This window comes from Leuciscus leuciscus (genome assembly GCF_965113295.1).
Source record: "Leuciscus leuciscus genome assembly, chromosome: 9".
NCBI classification, from domain to species: domain Eukaryota; kingdom Metazoa; phylum Chordata; class Actinopteri; order Cypriniformes; family Leuciscidae; genus Leuciscus; species Leuciscus leuciscus.
Genome location: NC_138733.1, coordinates 26,145,044 through 26,169,926, shown reverse-complemented (window position 1 = coordinate 26,169,926; position 24,883 = coordinate 26,145,044). Strand labels below are relative to the sequence as shown.

At 38.6% G+C, this 24,883-nt stretch overlaps 1 protein-coding gene across 9 annotated transcripts; it reads left to right on the top strand.

The window, feature by feature from the left end:
• The first annotated feature begins 9,142 nt into the window (after window positions 1-9,142).
• Window positions 9,143-24,671, top strand: LOC309506150 (uncharacterized protein). 9 transcript variants are annotated; one of them, XM_082179766.1, is made up of 10 exons: window positions 9,143-10,454; window positions 11,141-11,206; window positions 11,318-11,398; window positions 12,660-12,713; window positions 13,489-13,554; window positions 13,666-13,746; window positions 15,380-15,433; window positions 16,738-16,836; window positions 20,557-20,600; window positions 23,602-24,671. In XM_082179766.1, exons 1-8 carry the CDS (start codon window positions 10,419-10,421, stop codon window positions 16,750-16,752), a joined length of 453 nt encoding a protein of 150 aa, XP_082035892.1. In that variant the 5' UTR covers window positions 9,143-10,418; the 3' UTR covers window positions 16,753-16,836; window positions 20,557-20,600; window positions 23,602-24,671. The 9 variants fall into 9 exon arrangements, with proteins under 9 accessions (XP_082035892.1, XP_082035891.1, XP_082035894.1 ...); XM_082179765.1 differs by having other exon boundaries at window positions 20,557-20,635; window positions 24,503-24,671; XM_082179768.1 differs by lacking the exon at window positions 23,602-24,671 and adding an exon at window positions 21,392-22,408.
• Window positions 24,672-24,883: the final 212 nt, after the last annotated feature.

The following is a 24,883-nucleotide window of genomic DNA, read 5'->3' as shown; positions in this document are numbered from 1 at the left end:
TTTTGCCTTGTTGCGTTTCTTTGACACGTTACACAATAGACCTCAATCACAGCAGCGCCATCTTTTAACGGGAAGGAAAGCGAGGCTGTGAGGGATAGACATACATCTCTTCAATGGGTTGTACTGTTATTTAATGTTTTTGGATTGTTCTCTAAATATATTTTTCCCCCAAAAAATTCAGTAGACAACAAACTCCAGACAACATGAGGTGTGGAAAAAGTGATCTAGGAGTTTTATTTTATTGTATTTTTTACAGTGGATGCCATTTAAAACATGGTAAGCCTCGCTTTCATACCTCTCATGGAGCTGCTCTGAATAGGGTCTATTAGCCGCTACTCTATTGACCACCTGGTTATTGCTCTGTTGCAGGACAGTAGATGTGATTTCGAGTGAATGCGGGACATGTGTGTGAGAGAAAAGTTCACTGCTATTTTACCATACAAATATACTGATATTTTTTACATTAGTTGTAAAGCCTATTTGCCATCAATTTGGATAATAACGTTTTAAATCACCAAATAAACTTGAATGGCACTTAATTTGCCCAGGTTCGAGTGATACGATGTAATTTAGTCTATGGGACCTATTCAGTCTATACTAGTTCTAAATATAATGAATTAAAAAAGTTCCCTTAAGTTGTGGCAAGTTTATTTTCCTTCATTAGATTATGTAATCATTAAATGCATTTACTGGATTCAGTGCATCTTGAACTTGTATTTGTTGATTTTAATAAAAACAAGGAACTCTCATTTCACTGTAAAAACTTTCATCACTTTTTTTACTTTCATTTTTAACAACAACATATATTTCTTTAGGGAAAACCAGTAAACGTGCCTAGAGCACCTCCAAGGGCACCTCATATAAAACACAGGAGATATTGCTTAATAACTTAACAGCTTTAACAAAAATATACACAAGCTTGATAGAAATTATTCTTGATGCAAGTGTTTTCCAACAGTATTTTGGATGCATCTGGCAGGTTTAATCAGGATGTTGTCCAGTGTATGTCTAGAAGAAGTCCTGGCTGGTGCAGCTGTATTTAATGACTTTTGATGAGGGCCACACTGGTTCCTTTGACTGTCCATGCTCGCTGTCATCATCAGCAGAATAAAAATCCCTCTTTACGATTGCATTGGTCTGTTATTTTCCAGCTCTAGCTAGAACATGACGGCTTTTTTTGTATAATAAAAAATAATACAGACATAAATGAAAGGGACACCACTTACACCTTGCAAGGCGCGAGACAAAGCTCTCTATTTCGGACTGTCCTGCAAAATGTGGGATAGGTGCATGGTCACCATAGTTGTAACTTTTTTGAGTGGAGATCATTGTCATTACTTTTGGTATCAAAAGAACAGTGTAACTTTCGCTGATTTTCAACCCACCGTTACAATCTCGGTAGTATGTGTAAATGAACAATGTTTACTCGCTCTCCATATTACCTGAGAAATTCAAGTTTTTTCTAGTCAAGTCAAGTCAAGTTTATTTGTATAGCGCTTTTCACAATACAGATTGCATCAAAGCAGCTTCACAGTATTAAATTAAAATAATACAACAAAGTTTGTTTCAAGAGGAATTTATTGATTGATAAAATTAAATTAAATATCCCCAAAATATCCCCAACTGAGCAAGCCAAAGGCAACAGTGGCAAGGAACCGAAAAACTCCATCAAGTGACCTAATGGTGTCCTAAAACTCCATCAGGTGCCTTAATGGAGAAAAAAAACCTTGGGAGAACCCAGGCTCAGTCGGGGGCCAGTTCTCCTCTGGCATTGGATAGAGGCCGGATTGTAGTTTGAACTGTAGGATTATATGAATGCCTGGCTGAAGAGATGCGACTTTAATCTAGTTTTAAACTGGGAGAGCGAGTCTGAGCAACGAACAGTATCAGGAAGACTATTCCAGAGTTTTGGAGCCAAATGTGAAAATGCTCTCCCTCCTTTGGTGGTTCTGGATATCCTAGGTATGACCAAAAGCCTTGAATTTAGTGATCTCAAAGAGCGCGATGGATTATAGGGCGATAGAAGATCCGTTAAATAGACTGGAGCTAAGCCGTTTAGGGCTTTATAAGTCAGTAGCAATACCTTGTAATTAATACGGAACTTTATAGGTAACCAATGCAGTGATGATAAAATCGGTGTTATATGATCATATTTTCTTGATCTCGTAAGAACTCTAGCGGCGGCATTTTGGACTAACTGTAGCTTGTTTATTGAGGATGCAGGACAACCAGCTAATAAAGCATTACAGTAATCCAGTCTCGAGGTCATGAATGCATGAACTAACTTTTCTGCATCAGAAACTGATAGCATATTACGTAGCTTAGCAATGTTTCTAAGGTGGAAAAAGGCTGTTTTTGTAACATAAGAAATATGATTTTCAAAAGACAGGTTGCAATCGAGTATAACACCCAGGTCTTTTACTGTAGAGGATAAAGTAACAGGACATCCTATGATGTTAAAGTTGTATTGTGCGAGGTTTTGTGGGCGGTTTTTTGAACCGATAAGTATTACCTCTGTCTTGTCTGGATTTAATAAAAGAAAATTACGCGTCATCCAATCTTTTATATCTTTAACACACTCTGTCAATTTGGAAAATGTAGCGTTTTCATCCGGCCGTGATGAAATATATATTTGAGTGTCATCAGCATAACAATGGAAACTAATTCCATGTTTCCTTATAATATTTCCAAGTGGCATCATATATATTGAAAATAACAGAGGGCCTAATACAGATCCCTGCGGCACTCCATAGTTTACTGGAGTTATGATCGATTTTTCTCCATTTAAATAGACAAAATGGTAGCGGTCAGATAGGTATGATTTGAACCAGCTTAGTGCTTGTCCTTGAACACCAGTATAATTTTGTAGTCGATCTAAGAGTATTGTGTGATCTATAGTATCGAACGCAGCACTAAGATCAAGTAAAACTAGTATTGAGATACAGCCTTGGTCAGAAGCTAAAAGTAAATCATTTGTGATTTTAACGAGCGCAGTTTCAGTGCTATGATGCGGTCTGAATCCAGACTGAAACTTTTCATAGATATCATTTTGTTGCAAGAAAGAGCCCAGTTGAGCGGACACCACTTTTTCTAATATTTTAGACATAAATGGAAGATTTGAAATGGGTCTATAATTTGCTAGATTATTATGATCTAATTGTGGTTTCTTAATGATAGGTTTTATAACTGCCAGTTTAAATGTTCTTGGAACATGACCTAAAGATAAAGACGAGTTAATAATATTGAGGAGAGGCTCTTCCACTACAGATAACACTTCTTTCAGTAGTTTAGTTGGTATAGGATCTAATAAACATGTTGTTGTTTTAGATGAAGTGATAAGTTTATTTAACTCTTTTTGTTCTATAGTTGTAAAGCACTGTAATTGTTCTTTCGGGGTGATAATTGAAGCTGAATTGTAAGGCGCGATTGAAGATTGAACGTTTATAATTGTGGTTCTGATGCTTTCTATTTTCTCAGTGAAGAAGTTCATGAAATCATTACTACTGAACTGTAACGGGATATTTTGTTCGGGTGACGTCTGTTTATTTGTTAGTCTAGCCACGGTGTTAAATAGAAACCTTGGATTGTTTTGGTTGTTTTCTATTAGTTTGCGGAGGTGCTCAGCCCTGGCAGCTTTTAGGGCCTTTTTATAACGTGACATACTGTCTTTCCACGCGATTCTAAAGACCTCTAAATTAGTTTGTTTCCATTTACGCTCTAAAATATGGGTTTCTCTCTTTAAAACATGCGTAGTATTGTTATACCATGGTGCTTTATTTTTCTCTCTGACCTTTTTTAATTTAATAGGTGCAACCACATCCAATGTTCTAGAGAGAATGGTGCTCATAGTGCTAGTTAGTTCTTCTAGTTCATCTGTTTGTTTGGGTTCAGGCAGCAGCTGAGACAGATTAGATAAGCAATTTGAGAAATTATCTATGGTGGATGGGAGGATTGTTCTGCCTGGTTGATAACGCGACGCCGCATGACATATTACAGCAGTACGTAATATGCAAGTTACCATGTAGTGATCAGTGACTTCATCACTTTGTGGAATGATATCTATATCGGTTGGATCGGTTCCGTGTGATATAATTAAATCGAGTGTATGATTAAGACGATGAGTTGGTCCGGTGACGTTTTGCTTGACCCCAAATGAATTTAATAAATCTGTAAACGCAGCTCCTAACGCATCATTTGGATTATCTACGTGTATGTTAAAATCTCCAACAATTAATGCTTTATCGACATTGACTAATAGGTCTGAGAGAAAATCTGCAAACTCTTTTAGGAAATCAGCGTAAGGCCCTGGCGGTCTATATACGGTAGCCAAGGCTAGAGATAATAGGGATGTTTTTCTAACATCTAAGAGCGTCACATTTAGTACAAGTACTTCAAATGAAATAAACTTATAACCCGTTTTCTGAGTAACATTTAGAATATCTTTATAAATGGTTGCAACACCTCCGCCACGGCCAATCAGACGGGGCTCATGCTTATAACAGTATCCAGGAGGAGTAGACTCATTAATACCGAAATAATCATTTGGTTTAAGCCAGGTTTCAGTAAGGCAAAGTACATCGAAGCTATTATCTGTGACTATTTCATTTACAATAACTGCCTTAGGTGTGAGTGATCTAATGTTTAGAAGACCTAGCTTTAGAAATAGTTTTTGTTTACTAATAGCAACATTTTCTGTTTTAATAACAATTAGATTTTTCCTAGATCCTGCATTAGATTTATTATTTGATCTCACTAAACGAGGAATAGACACGGTTTCTATGCAATGTTCTACACTAGTATTTATATCAGTTGAATTGGTGCAGCAGAGACTATGATTTGGACTTTTGGTTACTAGTCAAAGGGTATTTAACATTTTGGAGATGTTATCTGACAGAAGATCCGCTCCGAATCTGCTTGGGTGTAAGCCATCAGCACGGAAAAGCCTAGGACGCTCCCAAAACAGATTCCAATTATTTACAAAGAGCAGTTTCTGCTCATTGCACCATGACATTAACCATTCATTTAGCGCAAATAATCTGCTGAACTTTTCATGCCCTAGTCGGTACGTGGGAAGCGGTCCTGACACAATGATCGTTGTTTCAGGCGATGTGCTGCGTACCGTATCGATTAGATTCCTGAAGTCTTTCTTCAGAATCTCCGTCTGGCGCAGCCTGATGTCGTTCACTCCCGCGTGCAGGACCACAGTTCCGACGCGCTCGTCACCGTTCAGGATCTCGGGAACGCGAGCAGTGATTTCAGAAACACGAGCACCAGGGAAGCAGTGACTTTGCACCTTACTTGTACCTAACGTAGCGTGTACGTGCCGAACGATGGAATCGCCGATGATCACAGCATCGCGTTCTGTTTCGCGTAGAGGGGAGAAGCGGTTTTGTGTCGATAACTCGAAAACCGGGAGGGTCGGAGAAAGTCTTGGTCTAAACCTGACTCGCGTCTTCCGCTGCGGAACCACCCAGGCTTCGTGGTGGCGTGTTGGAGCCGGAGTGAACGAGACCATGGCTGATTGCGACCGATGCTGAGGAACGCACGGAGTAGACGCGGTCGGAGTCAGCGGGTTAGTAACGTTAAACACTGATTTGTGTGCGTCGGCGCGTGATGTTTCAAGAGCCAAACACCGGTCTCTCAGCTCGGCCTGTCTCAATAAAAGGTTGTGGATCTGTTTCTCAACAGCTTCCAGCTCAGACTGCAGTGCGTGAAGCTCAAATGTGTCCTCACCTGCACCAAGCGGTAGACTACTTACATCTGATATATTCGCCATTTTAACAGATGGACAGTGAGTTAGCAACGAAGCTACCAGTGATGCTATCAATATTAATACTAATTTATATTATAAGTTTGTTTGTAAATGAGTGTGGAGAAGACGCGTTCAGCCGTGATCCACGGACGTAACCTTTAAGAGTATGCAGCGTTGGATCACTAATAGGCTTGAGACGCGTCTGCTCAACAGTCCGCGTTGTAACTATGAGGTTTTTTAGTGGTAGGGGTGTAGAGTAGACGCACGATAGGCGAAAAAAAAGTGTTTGTTTATAAGTGAGTGTGGAGAAGACGCGTTCAGCCGTGATCCACGGACGTAACCTTTAAGAGTATGCAGCGTTGGATCACTAATAGGCTTGAGACGCGTCTGCTCAACAGTCCGCGTTGTAACAATGAGGTTTGAGCAGTAGTGCTTCTCAGTGAGGAAGAGTAGAAAATGTTCGTTGTAAGCGGGTTTAAAGAGAAAAATCAAGAATTATAAATCAAATCGATAGAGCTCCAAAAACAACAACGCATTCAGACGCAACGCATGATAATGACAGGACAAGACATTATTCACCGTGTTTGTTGAGTGTTTCTTATTCACCTGAGCTTTTATGAACTCAAAGGCGCGAGAGAAAATAAATAAATAAAAATTAAATAGCTGAGCGCAAGGGTGGCGCGTTAACAGGCTAGCGAATTACTAGCGTGTTATGCGTCAGGGTTGGGTAAGCTGTATTTAGTAGTAATATAAACAACTAGAAATTGTAGTAAATGATGGTTCAAAACAAGGAAATACGAGGCTAAGACGGAGCTTACAGCTCCGAAGCAAACACACTCACAGCAGGCAGCGAGAAAAATCAAGAATTATAAATCAAGTCGATAGAGCTCCAAAAACAACAACGCATTCAGACGCGACGCATGATAATAACAGGACAAGACATTACTCACCGTGTTTGTTGAGTGATTCTTACTCACCTGAGCTTTTATGAACTCAAAGGCGCGAGCGCGCGAGAGACAAATAAATAAATAAAAATAGCTGAGCGCACGGGTGGCGCGTTAGCAGGCTAGCGAATTACTACCGTGTTGTGCTAGTAGCAACGGAAGCCAGCGATGTTGGGCAAGCCGTATTTAGTAGTAGTATAAACAACTAGAAATTGTAGTAAATTCTGGTTCAAAACAAGGAAATACGAGGCTAAGACGGAGCTTACAGCACCGAAGCAAAAACACTCACGGCAGTTTTTTCTAGTCAGGTATCACCTAGTTCAAAAAAATGTAATTTGACTTTTTACTGTATAGGCAGCCAAGTTTTATTAAAAGCCCATTTTTCCAGCGATGAATTAAACCTTTGAGATAAAAGTGAGATTTTCTTTTAGATGACTCAATGCAAAGTAAATTACTGATTTCTTGGTCATAATGTGTATTTTTTTTTAAGATTTTTTTATAAAAAATAAATAATAATTTGAAGAACATCCAGTAAATACAATTTCACACAAGGTCTCAATCACATGACAAGTACAACAGAAAGAAATACAGAAGTAAAGAGGGAGATGGCCAGCAGAGGCCCTTGGATTTCTACCCCACACTCAATACCCACAACTCACACTTGTGGTAGTAGGCTAGTCTAGTCTTTTTTTAGCGCTTCTGTGTTGTACCAGAGAATGTCTAATAGGAAGAGAATTGGCACTCGCAGTTTACTTCCGGTTTCTGGACTGGCTGCAGTAACACGTCTCTGTCCATGCGGTGGCGCTCGCAGGTGAGTGCAGAATGAATGGAGGTCTATGGTGCTATACCCATCAAAATCCACTTTTCTCAGGATATAATTTTTTGTCTAATATATAATTATATTTGGCGCGCAAAACCTATGGGGTCGCTGTGTCCAGTTTATATACTGTCTATGGCTTCTCCTCTGTTGCAGTGAATCTGCACGGCTTGGACAGCAGGCTGAGATCCGTGCTCAAAGGAGAAGAGGACGGGCACAGGTGCACGGCGACAGTCTCCTCGACGGGGGGCATGCGCACATAGCCTGCGTGGCAGAGTGGGTGCACGCCGATTGGGGGTGCAGACCACGACTTCACCACGTGCTCATGGACGTCCGGAAAGAAGATACCTCGAGTCCAGCTTGCTCTTAGTAGGCTCGTCCGGAGCATTCCACGTCAAGTCCAGCTCCTTGACAGCTTTGCCGAGGACCCTGACGAGCTCCTCCTGGAGGTCTAAAGGGCCTTTTTGGTCGGGGCAGTCCGGTTCGGACGCTGCCCAGTCCTTCTCTGATGCCAACAGTGACAGTGAAAGGCTCGCTGGCGGCAGTGGGCCTGGGCCCCGTTATTGCAAACCTGCAAAGTATCCAGGTCAAAGTATAAATCTCTTGGAGCTTGATGCTTCAAAGCTGTCAAATGGAGTCCAGTTGCACAAGTCTTCACTGCTGTTTTAATATGAGATTATTAGATTAACCAAATCTAGTTGCTCAAATCAAGGTGGAAACCTTGTTTCTTATATCTATTTTATTTAAACTACGCAGCATTGTGTATGTTGAACAATTTGTGCCTAGAAAAAGAAACACAATAGAGACTTTCACTGTTTTTCTCATCCTGTGTGAATTGATATGCCTTTAAAAGGTAATTGGAAAAAATTATGCAATTCTGTTGGTAGAGCAGTGAATGTTCACTATGAGGATACTAATAGATGCAATTTTTGTGACTGTTGTTGGCAATAATAAAGGAGTTCATAATTCATCTTTGACGTCTATGTCTGTTATTCATAGCTGAAATGAGATTTAATTAAATTATTTTAATTAATCCACTCATTAAAAAAGAATAATACCAACTTGTTTTTGTGTTAAATCAAAACAATTCCATTTAGTAGTATTCATTAGCATAGTGTTTTGTTTTGTCCAAGGAAACCAATTTGCAGTTACTCATTTTGAATGGTTGATTTGTAAGGATCTCATTTGATTCATTATCACTCAATTGTTAAGTGTTGTTAAATTGAAATAATAATATTGCTTGCAATCTGTTGCCACAATTTTATTGAGTAGATCTAGTGTATTATTTTTTTTTTTTACTTGGAGCTTTAGATTTCAAGTTTCAGAATGAATATATACTGTGTGTGTGCGTGTGTGTGTGTGTGTGTGTGTGTGTGTGTGTGTGTGTGTGTGTGTGTGTGTTTGTGTGTGTGTTTGTGTGTGTGTGTGTGTGTGTTTGTGGTTTACGAGGACTTTTGACCTGAATACGCACCAGCACTATGGGGACATTTGGGTTTATGAGGACAGAGGCCATGTCCTCATAAATCCGACAGCGTAGATGTCATTTACTACGTTCCAGATCCCTCTCAAAGTTTGGCGCCATGTCCTTACATACCACAAAACCCTGAAATTTTACCATACACTGTGTATCCCTGATTTCGAGAGTGCGCCCCTGTAGCCAGGTCCTGGTATTACACCCGCGTCATCAAAAATTTGCATCTTTTACACAAGTGTATTCTTTGGGGCCTGTGATTGGTCAGATCGGTACCGGTAGGCGGGAAATCGCGAAAACAAGATGGCGCCAGTGGGCGGAGCTTCAATCAGCTTTAGTGATTGGTCAGATCGGTACCGGTAGGCGGGAGATCGCGAAAACAAGATGGCGCCAGTGGGCGGAGCTTCAATCAGCTTTAAAATGTGTAGCAACTTAATGCAAAATACTAATTATTTAAGTATTTTTGCCTGTAATTTATTAATTTTGCATTAAATATATGATAAATAAATAAATAAAATCCCGTTTATATTATGATAAGTACAACGTAATCAGAGGTGTAGTCATTCGTCGTCACGTCATTTCCTGTTTGGACTGGACAAACTCTGCACCTGAGAAGACATCAGTGGACCTGATGAAGGCAACTGTTATCCAAAAGGTAAGTTATAATGTTGTTTAATTGCTTCTCTAATAGCATGTGGGTCCGGTTGGCTTGTTTGTGCATGTTCTGTATGCTCTTCGCTGCTCGTTTTACAGTTAGAAAGCAGCTAGCGCGTGATGCTAACGGTGCTAGCGGACCTATAGTGATTCTGTTTACAGACTGACATGAGGGAATCAGCGATGCTTGTCATTTTAAACTCGTTTTCGATTGCACTATATTTGTAACTGCTACCTTTTCTGATCTCATAAAATAGTCTAGCCATCATAATAACGCGTTGTCATGACTACAGTATGTGAAGGGGAGGCTATTTCACCCAGTACAGTATCCTGATATGCTACTGTTAATATTACTACAGTTATGCTTGCTTTAAACACATTAAGACACAAATATGTGCTCATATTACTCCTGACTATAATAAAATATACTCTGAATATTATTAGAACTGTCAGTCTGATTCAGTCTTATTAATACTGTCACTATTATTGCCTATAATGTATCAATTGTGAATGAAATCTATGAATGAATAGTTATTATCAATTAACATATTCCTTAAATATCATATAATAATAAAGTATTAAAATAACTTGAATGCTGTTTACCATAATTGATCAATTTATTTAAAACAAGCTTTTTGAATAATATGTCAAATGAAATGCAATGGTCGTGATTAATGAGAGTCTTTTTCTATGCGCGCAGACACATGAGATGATGACTGAAGTGAGTCAGTGAAGGAGAAGATCAAGATCTGGAAGAGGACATGCCGTTTACAGACAAAGATGAGCTCCAGGGCAGATTCAGCAATCATTATAAAGGTGAGTTCAGGGTTTCCATGCTTAAGCAGTGCCATGCGACCAGTGTTCCTCAGAAACAGATTATTTGCCACAGTTATCAGTCCCTGAATTATGATTGTGTGTGTAAGAAGTGAGTCACGATCACTTACTGTACATCTAGCACAGGCGCAATGTCTCGTATCACTCTCATACATACACACACTTGAACTCAGTGCCGTCCAAATGTATCTAGTTACCAGTGTCCCAGTAAAACTAGTGTCCTCATAGACCAGTATTCTGTTAAACTTACACAACACACTGAGATTCTTCAGTCAAGTCAAACATCAGGAACATGCTCTTATGATGTCCTCATAAAACGGTGTCCTCATAAAACTGGTGTAAAGCTACACACAACCTGACACACTGGAATGAAAACACATGTAATGTGATGCATAAAAGCCGTGAACATTACCTTGTGGTAGCATTTAAATATTGATTTGAAAACTTTAACTATTTTGTAATCTTGTATATTATCTCAAATCAGTATTTCATGTGCAAATATTTATTGATAGGTAGCTGTGTATCAGGACCCTTATTATCCTGTCAGTTTATTTTTTATTAATTACTGACTGACTGTACATTATCCTTTATATATTCCATTTATAATGCTTTTTTTAAACTCTTAGGTGAAGTGTTTCTGTATGTAACGCTTAATTTCATATTCTCAGATGAGCCATAAGAGCCAGTGGTCATCAGGCAGTGATTGTGCTGCTCTTACTGTGGGACTAGACAAAGTAAGTGAGAGTTGTGCTGGAAGAGAACGAGCAAACGAAGCAGAGACATCTGTGAGATCTAGTGTTCACATATTTACACCACTGTTTCATGTCTAATGTGATGTTTTGTAGACTCTCAGTGAGGTTGAACCCTCCACTCTCGAAATGAAGAGTCCGTCCCCGTCCCAGTCAGAAGTCAGAGATGTACAGAAGGTAGTGTTTTTTTGGAAATCAAATTAGGGATACAGCGATATGAACATTTGGGCCGATAACTGATCATTCTTTATATTCGAAAGCCGATATCTGATATATTAGCCGATGAATCTAAATCCAAAATTTGATATACTTTGAAAGCCTGATTACAAAAACGAAACGCACATCATTTAAAGCCAATGTCCCAAACACTTCAACATAAATCAAACATATACAGTACAGTGGCCTAATGTAAGATTCCTTAACTTTTAAAATGAATTTTACATTCATATTTCCAACTTTCTTTATAAAAAGGTTTCATCTTGTTAGTATTAGTTAACATGAACTAACAATGAATGAACAATACTTCTACAGGATTTACTTAATGTTTATCTTACTTAACGTTAATCTTAACATTTTCCAAGACATTTTAGGATCCAGTGTTGTATCTGTTAATTTAATACACTGTGAACGAACATGAATTCGCATATTTTATTAACTCACATTAACAAAAGTTTTTCAATATGAAAAGCAATTTCACTAAATGAATTGAATAGCTCTATTTGGAAATAATTAATCATTCTAGAATGATTGGTGTGATTTTGTAGGGGTTTGCATCTGCATAGAAAATAATAAATTGCAAGCAGAGATAAAAAAAATTAACAAAGATGTTAAATAAACAATGCCTCATATATTCCAGGTAAGTCTAACAGCATTTAGGTACAGAACTTGAGGAATCAACTGTAAAATAACACGGCAGAGTCTTTATATAGCCTGACTTCACAGAGGCCTATACTGCAATGTCACTACCACAGATAGGTATGAATGATAAAGCAATACATTGTTCAGCCCTACAAGTTAATGTTCATGGCTTTAATGCATCACATTACATGCATGTTCATTCCAGTGTGTCAAGTGTGTGTGTGTCTTACACCTGTTTTATGAGGACACCGTTTTATGAGGACATCATAAGAGCAATGTCCTGATGTTTAACTTGACAGGAGAATCTCAGTGTGTTGTGTAAGTTTGACAGAATCCTGGTCTATGAGGACACTAGTTTTACCGGGACACACATATGGAATATTAGGATCGATACTGATAACCCATAATTCACAGCTCATTGTGGCTAATACCAATAGCGAAAACTATTTGTGCTTGTCAGATTAAATATAATCATTGAAGTTGGTAAAAAATAGCAACCTCTGTTTGGCTGTCAATAAGTGATACTAAAATTAGTATTTATTTGTCTTTTTTATATATTTTTACAACTTTTTTTTTTCAGATGATAACTCTGAAGAATCAGATGAAATCTGAACAAGATACAGCAACTCTAAAGGTATCCAATAAGTTAATGTAATAACTCTGTTTCCTCAGAAACAGATTATTTGCCACAGTTATCAGTCCCTGAATTATGATTGTGTGTGTAAGAAGTGAGTCACGATCACTTACTGTACATCTAGCACAGGCGCAATGTCTCGTATCACTCTCATACATACACACACTTGAACTCAGTGCCGTCCAAATGTATCTAGTTACCAGTGTCCCAGTAAAACTAGTGTCCTCATAGACCAGTATTCTGTTAAACTTACACAACACACTCAGTCAAAGTCAAACATCAGGATCATGTTCTTATGATGTCCTCATAAATCTAGTGTCCTCATAGACCAGGATTCTGTTAAACTTACACAACACACTGAGATTCTTCAGTCAAGTCAAACATCAGGAACATGCTCTTATGATGTCCTCATAAAACGGTGTCCTCATAAAACTGGTGTAAAGCTACACACAACCTGACACACTGGAATGAAAACACATGTAATGTGATGCATAAAAGCCGTGAACATTACCTTGTGGTAGCATTTAAATATTGAAATATTGATTTGAAAACTTTAACTATTTTGTAATCTTGTATATTATCTCAAATCAGTATTTCATGTGCAAATATTTATTGATAGGTAGCTGTGTATCAGGACCCTTATTATCCTGTCAGTTTATTTTTTATTAATTACTGACTGACTGTACATTATCCTTTATATATTCCATTTATAATGCTTTTTTTAAACTCTTAGGTGAAGTGTTTCTGTATGTAACGCTTAATTTCATATTCTCAGATGAGCCATAAGAGCCAGTGGTCATCAGGCAGTGATTGTGCTGCTCTTACTGTGGGACTAGACAAGGTAAGTGAGAGTTGTGCTGGAAGAGAACGAGCAAACGAAGCAGAGACATCTGTGAGATCTAGTGTTCACATATTTACACCACTGTTTCATGTCTAATGTTATGTTTTGTAGACTCTCAGTGAGGTTGAACCCTCCACTCTCGAAATGAAGAGTCCGTCCCCGTCCCAGTCAGAAGTCAGAGATGTACAGAAGGTATTGTTTTTTTGGAAATCAAATTAGGGATACAGCGATATGAACATTTGGGCCGATAACTGATCATTCTTTATATCCGAAAGCCGATATCTGATATATTAGCCGATGAATCTAAATCCAAAATTTGATATACTTTGAAAGCCTGATTACAAAAACGAAACGCACATCATTTAAAGCCAATGTCCCAAACACTTCAACATAAATCAAACATATACAGTACAGTGGCCTAATGTAAGATTCCTTAACTTTTAAAATGAATTTTACATTCATATTTCCAACTTTCTTTATAAAAAAATGGCAATACTTTATAAAAAGGTTTCATCTTGTTAGTATTAGTTAACATGAACTAACAATGAATGAACAATACTTCTACAGGATTTACTTAATGTTTATCTTACTTAACGTTAATCTCAACATTTTCCAAGACATTTTAGGATCCAGTGTTGGATCTGTTAATTTAATACACTGTGAACTAACATGAACTCACATATTTTATTAACTCACATTAACAAAAGTTTTTCTCTGTTAGTTCATGTTAGTTAATGCAATAACATATGTATTGTGAAGTTTTACCAAAACATCTATTGCCTTAATAATAATAATAATAATAAATCAAATGAAATTAAAATGCAAACAAGTTATTAGACAACATTAAACTTAAAATGAAATGGCTTAAAGAGCTGAAGGAACACCCCTAAACTGAGGCTTTGTTAGATGGTTTTAGCTCAACGGAACACAACCTATATATGATAAATTAGATATTTATACAAAATAAACACAATATTACAACTTATACTTGCACAAAATCATGCACAGATTAACTTGAGCTATTATTAATAGTAATCAACTATTACATAGTGAAACTCCTGTTGTGGATGCGCTCCTCCCAGGACTACACGCTCAAACACAGCAACTAAACCCAAAGAATTCACGACGTTTTTAATGCAATAGTTTGCTCATTATAGTGTTATGTATATATGACAGTCCCAATCATAATTAATGTTTTGCTGACCACCGGTAGGCCTACAGTGAAGTGTTTACTGCAGCACTCATTAACTCAGCCAAATGCATCCTATATGAGATAAATCAGATATATAACAAAAATAAAAAATATTACAACTTACAATTCCACAAGCGAACTCTCCCTGTAACAATGCGCTGATTTCACAGATTTGTGATTCAAACATTTCAAAACCATCATGGTGAACAGCGCACATCTGAAGCTGAAGGAAGTAATCCATTATTTATTAGTGTTAATATAGCGGCCTAATTTTCTTATCGGATTGACAATGATAACATTAATAATGAGCATTATTTTCATGCATCCCTGATTGGTTATGACCATATATTTATAGGGTTTTAACTTTATACTTGATTACAACTTATGTCACAGTGTTTTAAATCTTAAGTCACTGTTTGAAATGTCCCATCATACCTGAATTAGTTTGGCGTCATCAGCCTTCTTTTGCTCAAGTATATCATTGATAATGTGAAATTGTTTTAATTTTATGTTTTATGACAGTGATCAGTCAGTGTTAATGGAGTCAAGTATCTGTGCTGCTTCATTTGGAGAATCTCTGAATCCTTTGTATCTAATAGATGTTTATTTTTTCTTTCTTTGCCTTGCTTTCAGGTGAGCCCTGAGAAGGAACAATCATCATTGGAGGATCAAGACTGTGTTGAGATGGTAATAAAAAGAGCATTGCATCATTTTAGGAAATGCTAGTCTAGTAAGAACTTTTTCACATCATCTTTGGGGCTGTTTTACACCTGGTCATTTCATTGTCAAAACAATTCCATTTACACTTGGCCACATAAATGTGTCTGCACAAAACAGACATAAATCCGATCTTCATTTCCCGCGCTATATCAGATTTAACGGTGTTCACGTCATCGAAAGCTACCGCTATGAGCAGCATTTTTTGTATCAGCTAATTTTAAGATCAATAGGAGAGAGAGTAGCATCAGCACTGGTAAAATCATTTATTCTCACTACTTTTAATGAAGATGACTGTGTGTTGAGCATCTGCGACTTACTTTAATTTATTTTTAGTTTGTATTTTGTGCATCAGCATGCTGAAGAGATCCTCAGCTACTCATCTGCAGTGATGCGTGTTGCAGAAGCGCTGTCATATCTCACTATATCGTGTCATATAGCCTAAAATACGCTCTCACCTGTTTATTATTTGGCATTTTTGGGAGGAGTAAAATTCATAGTGTTACCATTAATTTACTCTAGTGACCCACCACAGTCTAATCTGTCCCTCCACAGTTTGAACCAAAAGAACCGAAAATATTTTTACGCCTCATAATAACATAAATTGTCTTTGTTTTTTGCGCAATTGCTTTGGCAAAGCATCTCTCAAACATATTAAAATCAAAAGCACAACATGGCTTAATGCCCTTATCAAATCGCAAAAGACGATAAGAAAGTAAGTCTGTAGTCTGTTGTGCTGCGTGTTTCAAACTGAAGAGCACACTTTGCTCGCTCGATCAGCTCATGATCTGGCTTTTTCCATGCCTCGTTTCACAGGGAATGAATGCAGTGAACTCCATCTCTGCATGTGCCATAAGTTTAACATGCATTTGGGAACGCAACCAGCACCAGTTACTCTCTATTTTCACATTCGCATTATATCCAAATTTTTTGTGGTAATCCAATTTTGCAATAAGATGCGTTTATAAACCTGTTTTCACTTAAACTGCAGGTTTCTGCCAGTATAACAGCTTAAGTGAAGAAATTAAGAAAGTATTATAACCTCTTATTGTAAAATAATATACTTATTATAAAATATTAATTTTTCATTGACAGTATTAGTATATCACTGTCTAGGCGATAATTCTAATAATAGTGATCTTAGTGAAGTATTATAGTTGTTATTAATATGATTATTATTATTAAACGGTGCCATTTGTCATGTTTCATAAATGACTTCTGAATACAGGTTAAACTGAAGATGTTCTTGTTTTAAATGTCTCTTTTTCTTTAAGATGAGATCAGTATGACGGACTCTGATGCCAGTGATCCTGATGAAAGCGGTTCTGAAGGTGATGTTCCTGCTGGAGCTGCAGGCGTCTCCAGTAATGTTGGTATGTGTCAACTAATGCTGGGTTACACACCAAAAGATTTTTTACATCTTATAAGATTTTCAAAATGTGATAGACCACAAACATGAGGACAAAAAATCCTAGATTTAACCGTTTTGCTCCTATAGTGTGTGGTGTGCCATGATGTGAAAAGACCGTGAGGGTTGGGTATCGTTTAAATTAACGATTCCGATTCTGCTTATCGAATCCGGTTCTTAACGATTCTTGGTTTCGATTCCAATATTTATTGGAGAGAAAAAAGAGAGCAAATACTTTTTTCTACCTTTTATTCTTGTTACATTTAGGCTATTACCAGTAAAACTGTGACAATGCATCTTAATTTACAATATACTGTATATATATAACACTTTAAGGAATTATAGACTCGACTCGTATTAATTGTCTGATGTATTTATTCATGATCTCTATTTTAAACAAAACTGGTTCTCATTTTATCCGGAATTATGCGGCTCTAGTTTTGTACCTGAGTGTTAGAGACTGCTATTGCTGCTGCTAGTAGCTTTATCTGGTGTGTGGAAACCTGTGGTACTGTTGTTGAGAGATCGCACCGAATCACATGTGCTGCATTCCTTCAAATTGACCCTGTGTTGCAGCAAATGTTTCATCATATTGGAGGTGCTTCCTCCCTTGCATGAAATGTCTTTCTTGCATGTGATACAATTCGCTGTATTTTCATCTTTTTTTGAAAAGCTTAACCAAACTTTTGAACGTCTGCTGCGCTCCGCCATCGTAAATATAATGTACAGCGCATGTGCGGCAGGCAGGTCCTGGCAGATCAATACAACTGTAAACAAATGCTCACTGCCATTCACCTCGCGCATGTGAGCATCACCAAAGTAAGGAATCGATAAGCGGAATTGAAGTGCGCACGTCTTATCGAATCCCCTGTTTTTGGCATTTTGGAACCGGTTCTAGATACCCAACCCTAAAGACCATGCAATCAGAGTCTCGACTGTTAACACTCTAGAGACCTCAGAATAAGCATGGCGGACGATATGCAGGAAGAAATTGCAATGATAGTGTTTGGAAAGGTTTTACACAACACGTTGTGTAAACATTTGTTCCACAAATCAACAAGCTGATCCTCCATCTCTGCTGTCCACATCAATTTCACTTTGTGCCGCCATGACTGCGTTTGTTATGCTTCCTTCTTCCTTCATCTCGCTTTCTGATTGGATATTGTTTCCTTTCACGTGATAATCTCCAGAGCATGCGCGCGTTTGTCCTTGGGCTTCCCCCCACATTTCAGGATTTCTGATCGTAAATATTCAACATGTTGAATATTTGCGATTCGAGATCAGGGCGGCTCCGACGTTCTTCCGATCAGGTTCGGACACTCTTAACACACCTCACACCAAGGGAAAATCTGATAAGATAATCTATAACCATCAAGATAATCGGGACACAGCTAGGATTGTCAGAAGGGGGAAATCGGCCCAAAATCAGCTTAATTATCTTTTGGTGTGTACCCAGCATAACAAGTTTGTGTTTATGAACATGTTTATTATTATTTTAAACCAATATATATTGTGGTACAATTTTACGTTAGTATTTTCACCAAAGAAAAATGGTTTTAAGCCAGTTATATACACTGAACAAAATTATAGATCTAACTCAAAGTTCTAAGACTTCTTCTATGTACCCAAAATGCCTATTTCTCTCAAATATTGTTCAAAAATCTGTCTAAAGCTGTGTTAGTGAGCACTTCTCCTTTGCCGAGTTAATCCATCCACCTCACAGGTGTGGCATATCAAGATACTGATTAGACAGCATGATTATTGCACAGGTGTGCCTTAGGCTGGCCACAATAAAAGGCCACTCTAAAATGTGCAGTTTTATCACACAGCACAATGCCACAGATGTCGCAAGTTTTGAGGGAGCGTGCAATTGGCATGCTGACAGCAGGAATGTCCACCTGCTGTTGCCCGTGAATTGAATGTTCATTTCTCTACCATAAGCCGTCTCCAAAGGCTTTTCAGAGAATTTGGCAGTACATCCAACCGGCCTCACAACTGCAGACCACGTGTAACCACACCAGCCCAGGACTTCCACATCCAGCATCTTCACCTCCAACACCGTCTGAGGCCAGCCACCCGGACAGCTGCTGCAACAATCGGTTTGCATAACCAAAGAATTTCTGCACAAACTGTCAAAAACCGTCTCAGGGAAGCTCATCTGCATGCTCATCGTCCTCATCGGGGTCTCGACCTGCAGTTGGTCGTTGTAAACGACCTGCGTGGGCAAATGCTCACATTCGATGGCGTCTGGCACTTTGGAGAGGTGTTCTCTTCACGGATGAATCCCGGTTTTCACTGTACAGGGCAGATGGCAGACAGGTTTGCTGATGTCAACATTGTGGATCGAGTGGCCCATGGTGGGGTTATGGTATGTGCAGGCGTATGTTATGGACAACGAACGCAGGTGCATTTTATTGATGGCACTTTGAATGCACAGAGATACCTTGATGAGATCCTAAGGCCCATTGTTGTGCCATTCATCCACGACCATCACCTCATGTTGCAGCATGATAATGCACGGCCCCATTCTGCAAAGTTCTTGCATGGCCACCATTACTCACCGGACATGTCACCCATTGAGCATGTTTGGGATGCTCTGAATCGGCGTATACGACAACGTGTTCCAGGTCCTGCCAATATCCAGCAACTTCACACAGCCATTGAAGAGGAGTGGACCAACATTCCACAGACCACAATCAACAACCTGATCAACTCTATGCGAAGGAGATGTGTTGTACTGCGTGAGGCAAATGATGGTCACACCAGATAATGACTTGTTTCCAGACCCCCGACACCCCCCAACCCCCAACCCCCCGACACCCCACACCCCCCACCCCCCGACACCACACAAAACTGCACATTTTAGAGTGGCCTTTTATTGTGGCCAGCCTAAGGCACACCTGTGCAATAATCATGCTGTCTAATCAGTATCTTGATATGCCACACCTGTGAGGTGGATGGATTATCTCGGCAAAGGAGAAGTGCTCACTAACACAGATTTAGACAGATTTGTGAACAATATTTGAGAGAAATAGGCCTTTTGTGTACATAGAAAAAGTCTTAACTTTTAGTTCAGCTCATGAAAAATGGGGGCAAAAACAAAAGCGTTTAGAATTTTGTTCATAGTGTATGTATATATATATCATACTATAGTGCAGGGTTCACCAATCTCAGTCCTGGAGGGCCGCTGTCCTGCAGTGTTTAGCTCCAACCCCAATTAAACACACCTGAACCAGATAATCAAGGTCTCACTAGGCATACTAGAAACTTTCAACCAGGTGTGTTGGAGCTGGTTGGAGCTAAACTCTGCAGGACAGCGGCCCTCCAGGACCGAGATTGGTGAACCCTGCTATAGTGTGTCAGTAGATAATATCAGATTACATTTCTAAACATTCCTTTTGCCATTAATTGTAAAAATCAGTTATCAATAATCAGATATTATTATAAATAACAATTTTTCTAGAACAAAATTAATGGAATCAGTACCAAACCAATAAGTTTATCATGTTCATGTTGGTCAAAAACTTTAAAAAGGAGATGTTTAACACAACATTCCATCTCCAGAATAATGAGTGTCATTTGAAATGTAATTTTTAGATATCAGATGTATAACCAGTTTTAAGTTCTAGATGCAGGTTTGAGTTACATCTGAGTTTCTGATCTGTCTATAACTGATTTCCTACAGGTGTTCAGAAGATGCCCATCGAGAAACCACTGAAGTTCCTCAAGGTACCTGAGGTTTAAATCAGAATATGACCACCATTGTAAGTACATGAGCTCTCATATAGTTAGAGTTTACTAAAGCATGTATTCTTCTGTACAGAGAATGAATGTGAGGTAGGAATAGAAAACCTTGTGGAAAGGACAAAAAGTGTGCTGGTCAAATGCTGAAGTTACAGCTGCAATTGAACATTTTAAGGCACATACTCACCTAAAGGATTATTAGGAACACCATAGTAATACTGTGTTTGACCCCCTTTCGCCTTCAGAACTGCCTTAATTCTACGTGGCATTGATTCAACAAGGTGCTGAAAGCGTTCTTTAGAAATGTTGTCCCATATTGATAGGATAGCATCTTGCAGTTGATGGAGATTTGTGGGATGCACATCCAGGGCACGAAGCTCCCGTTCCACCACATCCCAAAGATGCTCTATTGGGTTGAGATCTGGTGACTGTGGGGGCCATTTTAGTACAGTGAACTCATTGTCATGTTCAAGAAACCAATTTGAAATGATTCGAGCTTTGTGACATGGTGCATTATCCTGCTGGAAGTAGCCATCAGAGGATGGGTACATGGTGGTCATAAAGGGATGGACATGGTCAGAAACAATGCTCAGGTAGGCCGTGGCATTTAAACGATGCCCAATTGGCACTAAGGGGCCTAAAGTGTGCCAAGAAAACATCCCCCACACCATTACACCACCACCACCAGCCTGCACAGTGGTAACAAGGCATGATGAATCCATGTTCTCATTCTGTTTACGCCAAATTCTGACTCTACCATCTGAATGTCTCAACAGAAATCGAGACTCATCAGACCAGGCAACATTTTTCCAGCCTTCAACTGTCCAATTTTGGTGAGCTTGTGCAAATTGTAGCCTCTTTTCCTATTTGTAGTGGAGATGAGTGGTACCCGGTGGGGTCTTCTGCTGTTGTAGCCCATCCGCCTCAAGGTTGTGCGTGTTGTGGCTTCACAAATGCTTTGCTGCATACCTCGGTTGTAACGAGTGGTTATTTCAGTCAAAGTTGCTCTTCTATCAGCTTGAATCAGTCGGCCCATTCTCCTCTGACCTCTAGCATCAACAAGGCATTTTCGCCCACAGGACTGCCGCATACTGGATGTTTTTCCCTTTTCACACCATTCTTTGTAAACCCTAGAAATGGTTGTGCGTGAAAATCCCAGTAACTGAGCAGATTGTGAAATACTCAGACCGGCCCGTCTGGCACCAACAACCATGCCACGCTCAAAATTGCTTAAATCACCTTTCTTTCCCATTCTGACATTCAGTTTGGAGTTCAGGAGATTGTCTTGACCAGGACCACACCCCTAAATGCATTGAAGCAACTGCCATGTGATTGGTTGATTAGATAATTGCATTAATGAGAAATTGAACAGGTGTTCCTAATAATCCTTTCGGTGAGTGTATAACCAAAGGAAAACTGGCCACACTGACTGAATGCCAGCAGTGTAAGACCGCTGAGGATCCTTTCCGTGGGTTTTCAATTTCTGCCTCTCTCTCATTCTCTGTACAGAAGAATACATGCTTTAGTATTCTCTAAACACATGTAGGGCTGGGTACCGAGTTCGATACTTTTTAGGTACCGACCGAATTGCCTCGATACTATCGAGTATCGAAAAATGACTTGTTTTTCGGTACCATATTTCGATACCTAAGGGGTTAACTCGTCAACGTCAGTGCTCAAACAAATACATATGAAATGCACAACAACACGCCTAAAGTCGCTCGCGCACATACACGTGAACTCTACACACACGAGACGCGGGGAACTCTCCGCGCACATACTCATATGAGACGCGCGCGCGCACACAAACTGTCCACGCACACATTCTCATATGAGACGCGAGCACACACACACACAAACTTGCGCACATACTCAATGAGACGCGAGCACACACACTCACAATACCCTAAAGATGTCGATCAAAAGTGTGGATACATTTCTCCAGGCTCGATGCCAACAGCGCGCGATGCAGTATTTGTGGTAAAATAATTGCTGCAAAGACGGTACCGCGACAGATATGATGAAGCCCTTGACAGTGCACGAGTAAACATAAGAGCAGAAAGTTGCTCCGTCTTCGACTGGTAAATGAAGATATACCTTGTTGATCACTCTGACTGTGTTTATATTGCAATAATGACCTACTGAGTGTACACTGCCGTTCAATAATGTGTTGGTTGGTCAGAATTTTTTTTTCACTAAGGATGCATTAAAGTGATCAATAATGACCTTAAAACATGTGTAATGTTACAAAAGATTTCCTTTTTTTAAATAAATGCTGTTCTTTTGAATGTTTTATTCATCAAAGAATCATGAAAAAATGTATCGTAGTTTCCAAAAACTGTTTTCATATTTCTGGAGGATCATGTGACACTGAAGTAATGATTTTGAAAATTCAGCTTTGACAACACAGGAATAAATTACATTTTGAAATATATTCAAATAAGATTTTAAATTGTAATACTATTCCACAATATTACAAGTTTTATTGTATCTTTGATCAGACAAATTCAGCTTTGGTGAGCATTAGCTCTATATAAAAAAAAAATATTTTGTTCCTTATGTATATGTATAAGGAATATTTTGTTCCTTTGTGCTTTTTTTGTTCCTTTGTGCACTGGCTAAGGAGCATGAGTCAAACTGAAAAAATAACACCAAGTTTTTCTGAGGTAAAGTGTTATGTAATCTTGTTAAAATGGATTTCATAAAATTGGTATCGAAAAAAGTATCGTTTAGGAACCGGTATCGAAATCAAGGTATCGGTATCGGTATTGGTATCGAAATTTTTTGAATGATACCCAGCCCTAAACACATGAGAGCTTTTGTACTTACAATGATGGTTGTATTCTAATGACACTATACTCTTCTAGAGCTGATGTACAGCCCAAACTAACTTTGTTGAATACTTTTCCTGTTATCTCTGTAATTCTGCTTTGAAACTTGACAATTCTGTTTACATTTTCTGCAAATAACAGAATTGTCTTTTTAGGTAAACCGTCCCTTGTAAGTCGGTTTCTCTACATGTTGCAGCATATATTGCATGTTGAGTGAGTTCATTTTATACATTTCAAAGCCTGTTTAATGACATCTTTAAATTGTGCCTGTTTCCAAGGGCTGTTTTGTCAATCTTTTCGAAGTTTTGAATGGTTCATCTGTTTGTCATTTTAATATGTCAAAACAGTAATGATACTGTATGCTTTCTGAAAGATCACACAGTTGTGCAAGTTTTATTGACCATGTTTTTAAGTTTGTGGATGTCACTTTCCCCTTAAAATGGCATGACATGATTGTATTACATGGTAAAACTGAAAAAAACTCAATGTTTATGATGATATTATTGAATTCATAATTAAAGCACCTCTAAAACACTTCTGTCCCTGTAATGTTGCAAGTTGTTTTGTGTATTGTATTGGAGATCCGGTACTCTTTAATCACCTTAGTCTTGGTAATACACCGTGTTGTCAGGTTTGTGTGTGTGTGTGGGCATGTACCATTAAACACACTCGTCCTTATAATGTTGGATTATGCAGTTGTGTATTGTGTTTAAGATCCAGTCCTCTTAAATCACCTTAGTCTTGGTAATACACTGTGTTGTCAGGTTTGTGTGTGTGTGTAGTCATGTACCAGTAAAACACATTGGTCCCTGTAATCCACTGAAATGACATATTTAGTGTATTGTAAAAAGAGTGTCCTCATAATCAAGTTGGGCCCCAAAAATCACAATTATGTCATAGGCGGGAACATTTTAGGATGGGCGGGAATGTCCTTGTGTACCACCAAAATATCATATGGTCATATTTTCTGTTCTGTTGTGTGTATAGAACATTTGAAGTCAGATTTGTGATCTGCAGATTAAAACAAAATTTTTGATATTTGTATCATCACTGTAGGGCATTGGGAAAGGGGTGTCCCCATATACCACCACCAAACTTGTTTGGGCATCAGTGTCCTTCTATACCACAAAAACAAGTGTGTGTGTGTGTGTGTGTGTGTGTGTGTGTGTGTGTGTGTGTGTGTGTGTGTGTGTGTGTGTGTGTGTGTGTGTGTGTGTGTGTGTGTGTGTGTGTGTATGTGTATAAACAAGTTTCAACAGCTGAAGTATGGTAAAATGGAAACAGTTTTTGCAAAAAATCAAATGAATATATAAAATGAGGAAATCTTGCCTCACAATTTGATTCAATTACAATTCAAAATGAAACAATTTGATTATAAAACAATTCTTTTCATCTTTTCCTCCAATTCTATTATTATAAAAAATTACTATTAATAAT